This window comes from Myxine glutinosa, chromosome 8, assembly GCF_964187855.1.
Source record: "Myxine glutinosa chromosome 8, kmMyxGlut1.1, whole genome shotgun sequence".
Lineage (NCBI taxonomy): Eukaryota > Metazoa > Chordata > Myxini > Myxiniformes > Myxinidae > Myxine > Myxine glutinosa.
Window position 1 is genome coordinate 29,665,440 of NC_136268.1, and position 17,380 is coordinate 29,682,819.

Sequence of the window (17,380 nt, forward strand, 5' to 3'; positions counted from 1 at the left end):
TAACATGTGATCTAGGCTTATGGCTACATTTAACATGTGGTCTGGGCTTATAGCTACATTTAACATGTGATCTAGGCATATAGCTACATTTAACATGTGATCTGGGCTTATGGCTACATTTAACATGTGATCTGGGCTGATGGCTACATTTAACATGTGATCTAGGCGTATAGCTACATTTAACATGTGATCTAGGCTTATGACTACATTTAACATGTGATCTAGGCTAATGGGTACATTTAACATGTGATCTGGGCTGATGGTTACATTTAACATGTGATCTGGGCTGATGGCTACATTTAACATGTGGTCTGGGCTGATGGCTACATTTAACATTTGATCTAGCTTATGGCTACATTTAACATGTGATCTGGGCTTATGGCTACATTTAACATGTGATCTGGGCTTATGGCTACATTTAACATTTGATCTAGGCTTATGGCTACATTTAACAAGTGATATGGGCTTATGGCTACATTTAACATGTGATCTAGGCTTATGACTACATTTAACATGTGATATAGGCTTATGGCTACATTTAACATGTGATCTGGGCTGATGGCTACATTTAACATGTGATCTAGGCATATAGCTAGATTTAACATGTGATCTAAGCTTATGACTACATTTAACATGTGATCTAGCCTTATGGCTACATTTAACATGTGATCTAGGCTTATGGCAACATTTAACATGTGATCTAGGCTTATGGCTACATTTAACATGTGATCTAGGCTTATGGCTACATTTAACATGTGATCTAGGCTTATGGCTACATTTAACAAGTGATATGGGCTTATGGCTACATTTAACATATGATCTAGGCTTATGGCTACATTTAACAAGTGATATGGGCTTATGGCTACATTTAACATGTGATCTAGGCTTATGGCTACATTTAACATGTGATATAGGCTTATGGCTACATTTAACATGTGATCTAGGCTTATGGCTACATTTAACAAGTGATATGGGCTTATGGCTACATTTAACATGTGATAAAGGCTTATGGCTACATTTAACATGTGATCTAGGCTTATGGCTACATTTAACATGTGATCTAGGCTTATGGCTACATTTAACATGTGATCTGGGCTGATGGCTACATTTAACATGTGATCTAGGCGTATAGGTAGATTTAACATGTGATCTAGGCTTATGACTAAATTTAACATGTGATCTAGGCTAATGGGTACATTTAACATGTGATCTGGGCTGATGGTTACATTTAACATGTGATCTGGGCTGATGGCTACATTTAACATGTGGTCTGGGCTTATAGCTACATTTAACATGTGATCTAGGCTTATAGCTACATTTAACATGTGATCTAGGCGTATAGCTACATTTAACATGTGATCTGGGCTTATGGCCACATTTAACATGTGATCTAGGCTTATGGCTACATTTAACATGTGGTCTGGGCTTATAGCTACATTTAACATGTGATCTGGGCTGATGGCTACATTTAACATGTGATCTAGGCTAATGGGTACATTTAACATGTGATCTGGGCTGATGGTTACATTTAACATGTGATCTGGGCTGATGGCTACATTTAACATGTGATCTAGGCTAATGGGTACATTTAACATGTGATCTGGGCTTATGGCTAAATTTAACATGTGATCTAGGCTTATGGCTACATTTAACATGTGATATAGGCTAATGGGTACATTTAACATGTGATCTGGGCTTATGGCTAAATTTAACATGTGATCTAGGCTGATGGCTACATTTAACATGTGATCTGAGCTGATGGCTACATTTAACATGTGATCTAGGGTTATGGCTACATTTAACATGTGATCTAGGCTAATGGGTACATTTAACATGTGATCTGGGCTTATGGCTAAATTAAACATGTGATCTGGGCTTATGGCTAAATTTAACATGTGATCTGGTCTGATGCCAAGACAAGGCCAAGGTCAAGCCTGACTTTTTTTTAGTCCGATAATCTCACGGACTTTGGGGAGTCGATTTCTAATCTGATATTTGTTACTCTCCCCACCATCTCTTTGATGTAAATGTACATGTAACTTTATTTAGGCTTACTTGAGTAACAAGACACAACGTTTTACACGAATCAGCCGAATGCTGGTGGGGACAAGAATGAAGCCCAATTAATTGCAGTTTCACTCAATATCCGGCCAATGCCTCACCTGGCAAATGTTCCGTATCCTGAGTGGACATTGCAAACAGTTGGATGAACTAAATGTATCAATATAATTGAACCAAAAGAAAGCGACAGATGTGTAAGTATGTTTCCGAAAGCGAGAGTCGTTGTGCACAAGACAACGACGATTATAACATGTGATCATGCGCGAAATGGCTTTTGTTTTCCACTTTGCCAATATGGCGGTCGCGTATCCAAGGTCCAAGCAAAATCACGTGACTGTGACGTCACTCCGACTCCTCGAAGCCTGAGAGGTTCATAAAACAACAACAACAGCAGCAGCAGCGTCATCCGGTGAGAGAACGCGGTACGTTCCGGTTGGTGTTTGAAAAGAGGTAAAAGGCGTGAAGAGAGAGGGCGCTGTTTAGCCGCGTTATTTGGGGGAGGGGAAGAGAGAGAGAGAGATTTGTTGTCACAATTTTCCTAGATACGCAGGGGACTCCTCGCAGGGTGCAGGTTCAGCCATGAAATCCGCAGACGAAGGCACGGACACGTACCTCCCCGAGCTGGTGGCTGAGAAGGAAGGCCTTGAAGCTTTGGACAAGCCGTACGTGCATGCAAGCCGCCTGCTGAATGGAGGTACGTACGTGGCTACGTGCGTGCATGCCGAGCGAGTGCTTGGCCTAGCCGTGGCGCTCTGCGATCCCTTCACCTCGACGTTGTTCGATGACGCCTTTTCATCCACCTGTGTTGGACGTACCTGTAATCGTTCGTCGTTCGCCACGTGGTGGGCGTCGCAGCACGTTGCGCGGCTTCTTCTTCTCGCACGCGCTTTGTTTCCTTTTCCACATCGAGTTTGGCGCTTATTAGATTTGTGTCCATTGAAAGTATTTGCGGTTATAATCAATTGTAAGCTTAGGGAATGAAAACTGAATGAATTATTATGTTGTGACATTACCATTGCCTTAGTCAGGGTGGTTCGGCTTGGTTTTGTCCACTCCATTGTCCTCGCCATTTCCGTACATGGCACTCGTAAGGTGTGCGAGAGACCCAGAGTACCTGGGGCACGTGACCACATGTTCGTTGGTACCTGTAGTTTTATGGGATTCATGGCTCACTGTCTGCAGTCTGACGGATGGTAAAGGTCATGGCCCGACTACCAAGTGTCCTCGATGGACGTTAAAAATGACCATGTTTAATTGTTTATATACTTTTCTATATCCAGATCGATAATATTAATAAACTTCAGCAAAAGAATGATAATGTGATATCTCGAATTACCAAGACACTGATTTTTACCTGCAAAATGTAACAGCTCTACAATACCTTTGCATTGTTGTTGTTTTTGGGGGTCTATATATATATATATAGTGATCCCTCGTTTATCGCGGGGGTTACGTTCCAGAACCCCCCGCGATAGACGAAAATCCGCGAAGTAGCGACCATATTTTTATTTTATTATTTATATATATTTTAAAGCTTTATGACCCTCCCCACACTCTTATTAACCTTTCCCATACTCTTATAAACACTTCCTATACTCAAACACTTTTTACACTCTTAAACATACGTAATTTTAACAACATATAAAATTCTAATGGGTACTCACCATTGAAGATACTGTAGCGACCCATGGGTTCCCCAAGCAAGACCAGCATTAGAATCTCCTTGCTCCAGCCGGTGACGTCACCGGCGGGGATCCCCGGCGCCAGAGTGGCTGGTCACGTGACCGCCAAAGCGCGCGCGTGCGGGTATAATCAGCTACACCTGTTGATCACGTGACCACCGAAGCACGCCACGCTTGAGAGGCGTGGCTTTCGGTTTCTGGTTGTGCTTTATAATGCAGCCCGATAAACGGGCTTTTCAGTGTTCCCGAGTTGGTTTTGAGAATAAATATCTTCTCGGACGAGTTTGTGTCTTGCCCGTCATTTCGTCCGTATCAAGCAAGAGCCCCGGCTCTTCAATACTACAACTTGCGTGATGAAGATGATGATGAATTAGCTGTGCAGTACTGATGACGATGAAGGTGATGATGATTAATGTACTGCACAGCCAGAAAGAGCATTACAGTTACCCATTACGTGGGTAACTAGCGCAAGTGGAAGCTGCCGCATCTGCGTTTTCCATACGCACGACTCTTTGTCTCTTTGTCTACTCTTCTACTGTACACTATGTACAGTATTTTATTTCTTGTAATATGTTTTAAATACTGTATTTTTCTTATTTTTTTACGTTTTTTAATTTTTTAGGCTAGAAAATGCTTATTTTACCACAAAAATATTTAAAATAATAGTATATAAAAATACATTTATACCGAAAAATCCCGCGATATAATTTTACATATACAGTACTAGCGAGAAAAACCCGCGATGTACCGAAGCCGCGAAAAGTGAACCGCGATATAGCGAGGGATGACTATATATATTTATTTATTGTGCACCCATTGCTTGAACAACACCCGGACCACACCCACATCTGTAGCTTGACTCCACCCACCATAGCATGAGACAAAATGATATTGCCGCCATCTTGTTTTTCTGGTGGGCCTACCACATCAGACATGTAGGCCTCTGCTGATTATACACAGCCCGGGTTTGCTGTGTCACATTTCCATTGGCTTTGAGTCGAGTGCTGTTCATGAGGTACCCCGGAAGATCTAATCGTATGTTGAATAATTGCAAGGTTTAATAAAGTCCATCAGAACGCACAGTACTTTTATGTTTGTAGGGGGTAGTGATAACTTAGAACCAGGTAGATTTGCATAAATTGGCATGATCCGCATGTAGCGATGAAGAAGAACCACCATGTAATAAGTACTTGTTTAGCCCGGATGTCGTGTGAGGTGTATCTTCGTTCCCATCACGAGGGGTGGGGTATGTTAATTAGCTCAGGGATTATGGGTAGTTTATCCCCTGTATGTCGTTACCTCTAATTTATTTCCTATGTCCCTTTTGGCACCACATCATATACACATACATAGCTAAGCCACGTTAATCGACACCCTAATTGAGCTAACAAATTAAAAAGCCACCGAAAATCATGCATGAAGCACTTGTGCTAATTACCCTAACTTTGGAAGCACATAGGACGAAAGATCCGTGAGGCCACACCCAGAAGGGCAGTGATTGGTTAGGGTTTTGATTGGCACAATAATTTTTTTATGAAAATTATGACGTCATAGGTCACGTGGTGCAGGCGCCATCTTGGAAAAGCCGAAAAACCTTGCACCTCTATATATCCAAAAGCGCTGCTTAGAAAAACAAATCCCTTCATGTTTTTTATTTTATTCAAAAATGATTTTTTTCCTGACTTGTCAAGTTTGTCGTCGATGTTTTCATCATTCTTTTGACTTCATTTTCTTCAAAACGTTTTCTTCTTTTTTATCCATGATTCTCATGTTCTAATATTTCCTTCTCTTGTTATCTTCTGTTGTCTTATTTAAATGTTTCACCCTCATTATCATTAATGTTATCGATAAAATAAATTATATGTAACATAAAATGTATAGTCTTGTGGCTATGTGACCATTGTTGCTAGTCTCTTTTGATTAAGTAGTTTTTTGAGTGCGGAAAGGCGTGGGAGGGAGTGGTGGGACTATTTAATAAAGGTGCGTTAATGGAGGGGATTTCACTCTCATGAAATTATTTTGACCAATTTTACAAATTAGGGTGTACAGTAAAATTTGCAAGAAAATGTGAAGTGTATTATCTATCTTACTATAATTCACCAAATGTCCGTCCGTCTGTTCGAAGGTACTGTAAAAACTGCTGAACCGATCGCAAATATATTTTGGGTGGGTAATCCTGGGGTCTCCAGGAGTAAAATAGGCTATTTAGTGTTCCCAATTTCAGCTTTAGTCTCCAGCATTCTCAGGTTTGGACTCACGCACAACATTCGCGTTAGCATAACGTTCATTGTGACAATGTTGTTTTCCCGGGTGCCGCACAAACGGCTGCACCGATCGCTGCACGGCAGAACCGATCAAACTCGGTGACCTCGGACAAAGACCTTTTATAAGGACACGGGTTGAATCCCTGCCTGAGAGAATTCTAACCCATTTCAACTGAAGGAAACACGTATCTGGAGTACATACGACATAGCGATTGTGAACACGATTAGTTTAATCTCGACATGAGTGAATTCCACATAGCTATTTGGGTGGTGAATGCGCTAACAGATCGCTGTCTCCATCGATCTTGCCAATGCCGTAACAGCTATCGGCTCAAAATCCTTTTAACTGTTGATTTGGAAGTTTTTACAATGAAGGAAACACGTATCGGGAGTACATACGACATCGGGAGTACTAACTGCATGCGTCTTCAGTATCGAGCTTAAATCTGTCGTGGCGGATCTGAAGAGCGGAATGCTTGGAGAAGTGGTGGGCTACTTCGGCATGAAGGAGGATCAGAAACGTGGACTCCCACACTGCCACATCCTGCTGATACTTGCTTCCGCATGACGTTATTTTCCCGGGTGCCGCACAAACGGCTGCACCGATCGAGATTTAACGGATGTTTATATAAATCGTTTAAAAGAAAAAAAGCCTTCAATTTCTGATATTTAGCCTTTTCATTTGGGCCTCCCAATTGAAGCCCCGCCCGTAGGGTGGGTACCGTTGCTCGTTATACTAATACACGTAGTCCCCAGCTCCCGAACATCAGCTGTTATACAAACGTACTTTATAACCACGTTTCTGTCTTTTGAACGTTCAATCCATACCTATGAACACAACGTTTTCCAACATACCCTGCTGAGCGCCAAGCGCAGGAAGTCGGACACTCGTGTGTGGGGAAAATGACCAATGCATGGGCGGTGTGCTGAACAGCGGAATACAGGGATTCATTCATATTTAGGTACTGGTGTTGAATTGTTTTTTTTCCTGGCACGTGTAAAGGGACAGTGAATGTGCTGCGACTGTGAGACGGAAAGGGGAAGTGTATGCGCTCTCGAGGATATATTTAGTTTGTGTACTGTACAGTCGGACCCCACTATTCGCGGTTGATAAAATGTGATCCGTTTCTCTATTCGTGGGAAAGTGTCCTGCAAATTTGCGGTTTTTTTTGTTTTTTTCTATTCGCGGCCTTGTTCCGCGAATTAGTGGTTTTTCAGCGGCGCAAAAAAAAAAAATGCACGGGCCGCTAGCTTGACACATTTATAAAACCCATCTTTCACCAGCCATGCATAAAGCAGCTGGACGTACGCAAAAAAACATCTACAAGCCGCGAGCATGACATGCTTCTACATTCACTGCTGTGTGCTTTGCGTTTTCATGGCTTTCGTGGCTGCGAATTTCAGCCGCACTATAATCGAGAGCTTTGCGGGATGTTCCACCAGCTGCATAACACGTCATCCCCGCAAGTTACTGTACAGAATCAAAACACTCCACAGTATCTACAACACAACACAACATGCATTTTAAGGCCATTTTCCCTGCTAGAGCGGGCTAACTAACTGTTTCCCTTTTCCCTGTTGAAACTTAACTGGCACTGCAAGCATTCACAGATTTTCTTCGACATTCGTGGGATTTGCTTCGCCCATTTCCAGGATTTTCATCAACATTCGTGGGATTTGCCTTGCCATTTCCATGACTTATCGACATTTGCAGGATTTGCCTCACCATTTGCAGGATTATCGCCAACATTTGCGGGTTTTGTCTCGCCATTTCTGGGACTTTTATCGACCTTTGCGGATTATCGTTGCCATTCTCGGGATTTACCTCACCATTCGTGGATTTTGGCGACTCTGGAACCTGTCCCCCCTTTTTCCATTGAATCAATTCCCCACTATTCGCGGTTTTGCAATTAGTGGCATTTTCCAGGAATGTATCCCCTGCGAATAGCAGGGTCCGACGGTATTTTCCTTTTTAAGCTTTCTAATTATTATTTCTCTACTGTATTTAATAGCATCAATTCATTCATTTTTGATTAAAAAAGTAGTCCACATTTAATAATGTTTTATGTAAAAAAAAAGAAAAAAGGGGGGTTAATATGTATTTGGGAACCAATTAATCACTTTTTACATGTAATTAAAGGGAATTTATTGTTCTGGCTTATGGATATCCAGCTTACAAACACATTTTCAAGAACACATTGTGGTCATAAACCAGGGACTGCCTGTATTTGGTTTTCGTGTCTGCTTTTTGTTTATCTGTTTATTTATATTTTTGAAGAAGTTCTTGCACCCAAAATTGTTAGGTTCTCCCACTTCTACTCCCTCTATTTTGAAATAGGAAAGAGCTGACTTTTCTACTCCCTTTATTTTGAAATCAACAGGAAAGAGCTGACATGCTCATGATCTCAGGTTGATTTTCTTTCCAAGCAACCACTTGGTTTTTTTTTTCTTGGTTTTGTTTTTTTAAACGGCGTAGCCCATGGGGCAATGCCATGTAATGGTCCGATTGCCACAAACGTTTTGCCATAGGAGCGCCGCCTCCTGTATAATTTTTTAATGATAATTATGAAGTCATAGGTCACGTGGTACGGCCGCCATATCGGGGAAAGAAAAACAAAAAACGACGTTGCACCTCAATCTCCGAAACCGCTCCATGGGAAAAAATTGAAAGGTGGCTCAGTGTAAAGTACTCTCCATGGGGAATAACATGTGTTCATGATTGTGTCATAGGTGTCTTCATTATGACGTCATAAATCACCAAGTAGAACGCTTGATCCGATCATTATGAAATTTCTTGAGCATCCGGTCTGTGTATGTATGTCCTTCACAAACGTCCATCAATCAGAGCTGGGGATCTGCTCACAGGACAGGGGGACAGCAGATTCTCCACTCAGCAGATTCAACCCTTGCTACACCGTTGTTAGACAATCGATCTTGTTGTGGTCAAAACACAATGATGTGTTGGTTTTCCTTCTGTGTCTTGTTTTGGTTTGCACTGCGCAATGATTTAATTGGATGCAGTCTGCCAGCCTGTGGTGTAGTTTTAGTTTTAATACCCAGCTTTGTTTAATGCTCCTTTTCATGCTTCTTGTAGAGATTGAACGGGTGCAGAAAGGGAGTGATGTCAACAAGGAACTGGAGAAGCATTATCGTGATGTTATGGGACGCAATAATATTAAGCTCTCAGAAAGAGTTTTAATTCCAGCAAAGCAGCACCCAAAGGTAAGGAATGTTCAAAATGAAGTTTTAAATACTTTTCTGCAAGATACATCACAAAAATAGCACTCTTTCATGTTTATACTTTTTTAATATTTGTGGTGAGTACGAACGGTGCTCCAGATTCCTGCTTGCAGTTTAAATGACAAAACAAACGGAAGAGGTTGAAGTAGTAGTACTGTATTTGATGAAATTGTGATTATAGTAGTAGTAGTGGTAGTGGTAGTAGTAGTAATAGTGGTAGTAGTAGTAATAGTAGTAGTAGTAGTAGCAAGTGCAATTTAATCTAACATATATATATATAAAAAGGCCAAAAGGATGTGGTGAGAAGGGTTTAAAAAAAAAAAAAAAACCACAAGCAGAGATTCAATTTTAGGACACAGTTCCGCCACAAAAATAAGGTAAGTCCTCATCAAGGCCACAGCTCCTTAACTGCAACTTAAAATTGGATTTGTAGATTTTACATTTAAATAAATAAATGTTGCAGAAAGGTGCGTGTAAATAAATAAATAAACAAATTAAAAGTTTCTGTCAACCCTCGACTCTGATTCTGCAACTGGACCCGACGGCATCAGCCCACGGGTCCTAAAATCCTGCTCTGCTGCTCTATCTCACCCTCTCTCTGTTCTCTTCACCCTCTCTTTTGCTCAAGGTCAACTGCCATCTGCTTGGAAATCAGCCAACATCACCGCTTTGCACAAAAAAGGTGCAAAAACAGATCCTAGCAACTACAGACCAATCAGCCTTCTCCCAATTATCAGCAAAGTCATGGAATCCATCATTGCTTCGGATATGAAATCTTTCCTCTTCTCCAATGGCTTGATCTCTGATCATCAATTTGGTTTCAGACCAGGTCACTCTACTCTGGACATGCTGCTTCTGCTGTCTCAACAATGGATGGAGGTCCTCAATGCCAAACAGGAAATTAGAGCTGTCTCCCTCGACATATCACGTGCCTTCGACACGGTCTGGCACCCCGCTCTGCTCACCAAACTCTCCTCCTTTGGTATCCATGGAAATCTCCACGCATGGCTGGCGGACTTCCTCTCTAGTCGTCGTCAACGTGTGGCCCTGAATGGGTTTCTCTCATCTCCTCTTCCTGTTCAGGCTGGAGTTCCCCAAGGCAGTGTTCTGGGCCCCGTGCTTTTTCTGGTCTTCATCAATGATCTCTCTGACTCTCTCGAAAATCCTCTCTATCTCTTTGCTGATGACTCCACTCTCTGCCGCTCCATTCCTCTTCCCTCAGATCGGCAGTCTGCTGCCTCCTCACTCTCTGAAGACCTGGACAAAATCACAGACTGGTCAAACAAGTGGAACATGTCTTTCAATCCTGACAAATCTCACACTCTTACTATGTCTCTCCGAAAAGATCGACTGGACAACCCTCCCATCTACTTTCTCAACAATCCACTCCAAGAAGTTCTGTCGCTCAAGATTTTGGGTCTCACTATCTGCCATGATCTTTCTTGGGAAAACCACATTTCCAAGCTGGCCTCCAAAGCCAGTCGCCGACTGGGCATCCTCTGTCGTGCGAAGTCCTTCCTCGGCACACCTGAGCTCCTCACCACATACAAGGCTTTCATCCGCAGCTCAATGGAATACTGTTCTCCCCTATGGGCCGGTGCTCCTGCCTCACACCTAGCTCGGCTTCACGCTGTTGAAACCAAAGCTTTCAGAATTATTGGAATCTCCCGCGATGAAGCTATCTCTGAGGGCCTTTCACTCACTCACCGCAGGCAGGTAGGTGGTCTTTCTGTCTTCTACCGACTCCTCTCCGGCCTTGCACCCCCAGCTCTCTCTGTGCTCTGTCCCCCCAATATTCCTTCAGGTCGCACAAGATCTGCCTGCAACCCTCTTATGGTTAAACTGCCAAAGTCTAGGCTCTCTGCTCACCTTCACTCTTTCATTCCTCTTTTCTCCCGCCTCTGGAACAAACTCCCTCACTCCCTTCAATCCCACTCCTCCCTCCAGGTCTTTAAAACAGCTGTTCACCACCATCTCTTATCTTCCCCCATCCAAAACCTTGATCTTTTCTACCCCCGCTAATTCACCCCAGATCCACCTTGTTTGAAATTCCAACTTCTTTCCTGGAAGTCCTGGCAGTGTCCATATGTTTTATACCTCTCCCACCGCCCCCTTCCCATGCCCCCCCCCCCCCAAAGCCCTCGCCCTCTCTCAGATCTCTCGATGTCTCCATGTCTCTCGGTCCCTGCTCTCAAATGTTGTGTTTGTGTCCTTCCCCCTCTCTCCCCATCTTGTCTACCGCTCCCGATGTTGTATGTTTTATGTGTCGGTTTGTCTTTGTGTGTGACTAATGTTCGCTCTTTCACGAGCCTCGATCTTGTATACAAAAAAAAATAAAAAAATAAAAATAAATAAATAAAATAATAATAATAATTTGAAGTGGTACAGTCACGTGAAAAAGTAAGTACACCCCATGTAAAGTTTTGACTTTTTCAACATATTTCAACATACAGCTATTTGATCTTCATTTCAACAATATTGATAGATAAAGGTGATATAATATAACAAATATCATGAAACATTTACATTTTGTAGTCCATTGTATAATTTAAATAAACATAAATGCAAATTTCGCATGTGGAAAAAGTAAGTACACCCCTACATTTATCACTACTTCAAATACCTAAAATTATAATCAGATGCACCAGCTCAGGTGCAAATGATTAGAACATCGTTCGAGAGGATCTTGGAGGAACCTGTCTTATTTAAACCTCAGACATTTAGTTTGGTTTGCTCTTTGTTGTTGAAGTGTGCGGTGTCACCATGCCCAGATAAAAAGAGCTCTGAGGCCTTCAGAAAGAAGGTTATAGATGCCTACGAGTCTGGGGAGGGATTTAAAAACATCTCCAAGCAATTTGAAATCAATCATTCGACTGTCCGGAAGATCATCTACAAGTGGAAAATATTCCAAACAACTGCCAACGTGTTCAGGCCAGGACGCCCCAGCAAGTTCAGCCCAAGAGCAGACGGCAAGATGCTGAAAGAAGTCTCGAAGAACCCCAGAATGTCATCACAGGACCTACAGGTAGCTCTTGCCACTGTTGTCAAAGTGCACGAGTCTACCATTAGAAAGAGGCTGCACAAATTTGATCGACATGGGAGGTGTGCCAGGAGGAAACCTTTGCTGTCCAGAAAGAACATCAGGGCAAGACTAAAGTTTGCCAATGAACACCTCGACAAAGACAAGCACTTCTGGAACAATGTGCTCTGGACAGATGAGTCGAAGGTAGAGCTATTTGGCCACAGTACCAGAAGACATGTTTGGCGAAAACCAAAGACAGCATTTGACCACAAGAACCTGATACCAACTGTAAAGCATGGTGGTGGAAATATTATGGTTTGGGGCAGCTTTTCTGCATCAGGGCCTGGGCAGCTCACCATCATAGAATCCACTATGAATTCTTCATTGTACCAGAGTGCTTGAGGATAATGTGAGGCCATCTGTCGGAAAGTTGAAGCTCAACCGAAGGTAGACCTTGCAACATGACAATGACCCGAAACCTACCGGTAAATCCACCAAGGAATGGCTGAAAAGAAAGAAATGGAGGGTTCTGGAATGGCCAAGTCAAAGCCCGGATCTGAATCCCATCGAGATGCTGTGGGGGGATTTGAAACGAGCTATGCATGCAAGAAACCCCTCAAACATCGCACAGCTGAAAGAATTCTGCATGGAGGAGCGGGCAAAAAATTCTCCCAGTCGATGTCAGAGACTGGCAGACAGTTATAAGAAACGCCGACTTGAGGTTGTTTCTGCCAAAGGGGGCAATACCACCTATTGGAGCCAAGGGTGTACTTACTTTTTCCACATGCAAAATTTGCATTTATGTTTATTTAAATTATACAATGGACTACAAAATGTAAATACAACACAACAACAGGCATTTTAAGGCCATTTTCCCTGCAAGAGCGGGGGTTAGCCTTGCGGTCCCCATGACAATGTTCTCCATTTTGCCCTATTTTCTGCATCTCCCCTTGTTAACCCCCTTGCCCGCATTTCTTCTTCGACCATCTTTAGCCAAGTCTTTCTCGGTCTTCCCCGTCCTCTACTTCCTTCTACATTCATTTCCATCACTCTTTTCAACCAGTCACTTTCATCCTTCCTCAACACATGACCAAACCATCTCAACCTGTTTCTCTTCACAGCATCCATCACAGGCTCTATTCCCATCATCTTTCGCAATTCATCATTTGTCTTCCTCTCTCTCAACGATACTCCACACATCCACCGAACCATTCGCATTTCCACCCTTTCCAGCCTTCGTTGCTGCTCTACGTTCATTACCCATGTCTCACAACCAATAAATCTTAAGACTTCTCACACATGCAGCATACACCTTTCCCTTCAGCTTCAATGACACTCCCCTCCTCGTCAGCACGCCACTCGGTTCCCAAAACCTCTTCCATGCACATCTCACTCGAGCAACCGTTGCCGAGTCTGATCCACCTTCTCCATTCAGCATGTCTCCAAGGTAACAAAATGTTTTCACACCTTCCAGCTTCACGCCATCTCCAAGATCGAACTCAACATTTCCTCCATCTGCAGCTCCCTCGTTGCACACCTTACACTTGAATGTAGCTGCCACACTGGTTAATGACCCTCTCAAACCACTACATTTTTGATGAACCCACTCAGCGCACATTGTACATTTAATGGAATTCACTCCGACACCCTTCCTGCACACAGTACACGGTCACTTCCCAGTTCTTTCCACCTCACCACATGCTTTACCACTTGCCATCACCTTCGTTTTTCTGATAATCACCTTCAGACCTTTTGTCTCCATGCATTCCTTCCACTTGTTCATCTTCTCCTTCAGTCCATCCTTACTTTCTGCAATCAACGCCAGATCATTTGCATACAACAACTCCCACGGTAAACCCTCCTTTACGTTCTGAGCCAGCACCTCCATCACAGCTACAAATAGTAGTGGACTTAGTACCGACCCCTGATTCACTCCCACCTTCACCTCAAACTCACCACTGTTCCCGTCCTTCGTCCTTGCAGCTGTGCGCGCTCTTTTGTGCATTGCCATCACTACTCTGATCAACCATTCCTCCACTCCTAACTTCCTCAATACCCATGTCACTACTTCACGTGGAACCCTATTGAATGCTTTCTCCAGATCAACAAACCCAAGAAACAACTTCTTCCTCTTCTCCATATACTTCTCCTGCAACTGCCTCACAATAAAAAGCACGTCTGTCGTTCCATCCAAACTGTATTTCATCAATCTTCACTTTCTTCCTTATCCTCCTCTCCAACACCCTTTCCAATACCTTCATTCCATGCTCCAATAACTTTATCGCTCGATACGAGCCACAGTCCAGAGGGTCACCTTTCCCCTTGTATAGAGGGACGAGGGTACTCAGTTCCCAATCCACTGGAATGTGGCCTTCTTTCACCACCAGATTACAGATCTCTGTCAATCTCTTCACACCCCAATTTCCCGCTGCCTTCAACATATCTCCCACAACTCCCGTCGGCCCTCCTGCTTTTCTACTCTTCATTGCTTTTATCGCTTCCTCAACTTCCTTCTCGGTTATCTTCTCTGCCGGTCCTAAAACTGGATTACTCTCGATGTTGCCATCCCATTCATTCTCTGCATTCAACAGTATTTCCATATATCTCTTCCATCTTCCTTTAATTCCATCTGGGTCCACAACGATTTGTCCCACTTCATCCTTCAAGCAACTCACCCCCATCACATCACACCTCTCTTTCGCTATCTGCTTTGCAATCCTGAATACCGCTTTCTGACCCTCTTCCGAATACAAGCGTTATCCGAACATTTTCCTCCATGCCTCAGGTGCCTTTGCTACCTCTTTCTTTGCAGCCTTCTTGGCTGCCTTATAACTTTCATGCTCTGCCTTTTCTGCCCCCATACCCTTCGCCTTCTGCCACTCCTTGAACTTCTTCCTCTTCTCGTCAATCTTCTTTCCAACTTCATCATCCCACCACCATGTTCCGAGTGCCTCGGTGGTCCTTTTGTCCATCCACATACCTCACTAACGGCTCCCAACAGACTATCTTTCATTGGCATCCAACCAATTTCAAGCTCAACCACATCATCCTCCACCATACTCAGCCTCTCTTTTAATGCCTCCCTCACTGTCACCTCTTTCAACCTCCACACCTTCATTCTCGGTTGGTACTTCACCCGCCGAGCTCTCCTCGCACCTTTCACCCTTATGTCGCAGACAACCAAGTGGTGCTGTGAAACAGCCTCCTCCCCCGGGATCACCTTTGTGTCCCGGAGGTGCCCCCTATCTCGCCTACGCACCAGCAGGTAGTCAACGGTTGTTGTCGACCCACCTGACATGTATGTAACAAGCTTATTATCCTGTTTCTGGAATTAAGTATTACAAATCAACAAATCAGCTCCATCAGCAAACTCCAAAATCCTTTCACCTTCTCCATTTCTCACACCATGTCCGTAACCCCCATGAACTCCCTCAAAACCGTCCATACTCCTTCCCACATGTCGATTTAGGTCTCCTCCTACCACAACAACTTCCTCATCTTTCACGTTTTCCATCAGCTTCTCTATAGCACACCAGAACTTGTCCTTCTCTTCATCGCTCCGACCAACCTGCGGAGCATATCCCGAGATGATGTTTACCATGAGCTTTCCAATCATCATTTTCACCATCAACCTTTCACTCACTCTAGTCACACTCAACACACTGTCGACAAACTCCTCAGAAAACAGGACACCAACACCTACAGAAACTACAGACTGAGTTTCACCTACAGACTACAAAATGTAAATGTTTCATGATATTTGTTATATTATATCACCTTTATCTATCAATCTTGTTGAAATGAAGATCAAATAGCTGTATGTTGAAATATGTTGAAAAAGTCAAAACTTTACATGGGGTGTACTTACTTTTTCACGTGACTGTAGTTTCACTGTACGTCTGCAGCAGTGATAGTAAATAGCGACAATTCGACCTATACCTCTGACAACGTGGACCGACTTTTAACCACTCATCCCAACTTTCCCTTCCTTATACGTGGCGATTCCAATTGTCAACATGCAGATTGTATGGGTGTTGGTACCTCTTTCACCAGCGAAGGAATTCTGTGATTCCACGGGACTGATTCATTCTGTGAACTTTAACACATTGATTTCTCTCAGCGGCAAATCCACCCTCCACCCCCCCCACCCCCGCTTCTCGATTAACTTAAAAAGGTACCAAACTTCCCTGCAAATATCTCCTGCTCTTCTTCTGCTCCATTTGGTTCATCTAATCAGGTGCTTGTGAGTGTCAATAGCTTTTGCTGTTCTCAGAGAGCTGCCTTAACACTTGAAAGGCTGGCATTTCACTCGGGCAGATTGGCAGGGACTACTCAAGTGGCCATCCTACCTCAAGACTGGTCCCCCATATCTACTACTCCTGACTTTAGCTCAGCCTGGTAATTCTTCCACAGAAACCTGCTCTCTCTCTCTTGCACAGATCCATCCCATCTCGTCTTCAGTTATCCAAACCTTCTTCCTGCCCATGGCACACTAAACGCTGTGGTGAGGCAAATGCTTTTAAACAACTTCTCTTCCTGGAAAGTAAACCCAACTAAAGGCAATCTCATCTTATTCCACAAAACCTGCAACAAGTGTCTGTCAACTCTCGGGAGAGTCAGAAAACAACATCTTTCCAACCTCAAGATTTAACTTTTGAAACTTGGTTCCCTCCGCTAAAACCTGGTGGCGCCTTCTTAAATCTGTCTCCGGAGTATGCTGCTCCTCCATCCCTTTCCTTTCTTCAAATAGCAACACAGGTGTCTTCACTGATGACGCTGAATGTTGTCTGTGTTTGCTTCCAAATATTGTCCCCAACACCTCACTCTCCGTACGCACCTTACCCAGTCACACCCAATTGCTCCTGGACTATTGTGTCTTTTGCACCCGAGAAGGTGGAGAAGTTTCTGGGTAACGTCGACTCTGATTCTGCAATTGGTTGTGTTTGGTTCACGTGCTTGATTGATGGAACCCCCTTTTTCTCATTATCAATTTTCAGAAAATCTTCGAGTGTTGTGAAAGGATAAAATAATACTTGAACTTTGGCAATGATAAAAAATTTTAAAAACCACCTTTAGAGGCCATTTTTCCCCGCAAGCGGGGGTTGGCCTTT

The 17,380-nt window shown here is 43.3% G+C and overlaps 1 protein-coding gene across 2 annotated transcripts in view; it reads left to right on the forward strand.

Annotated features, from left to right (window-relative positions):
- Positions 1-2,465: 2,465 nt before the first annotated feature.
- The window catches only part of LOC137410951 (KH domain-containing, RNA-binding, signal transduction-associated protein 2), a 98,076-nt gene continuing 83,161 nt past the window's right edge, over positions 2,466-17,380 (forward strand). For both annotated transcript variants that reach the window (XM_078783098.1, XM_078783099.1), the window contains exons 1-2: positions 2,466-2,755; positions 9,102-9,229. In XM_078783098.1, coding sequence (XP_078639224.1) covers positions 2,641-2,755; positions 9,102-9,229 — 243 coding nt within the window. In that variant the 5' untranslated portion in view covers positions 2,466-2,640. The remainder of the gene's footprint in view (positions 2,756-9,101; positions 9,230-17,380) is intronic.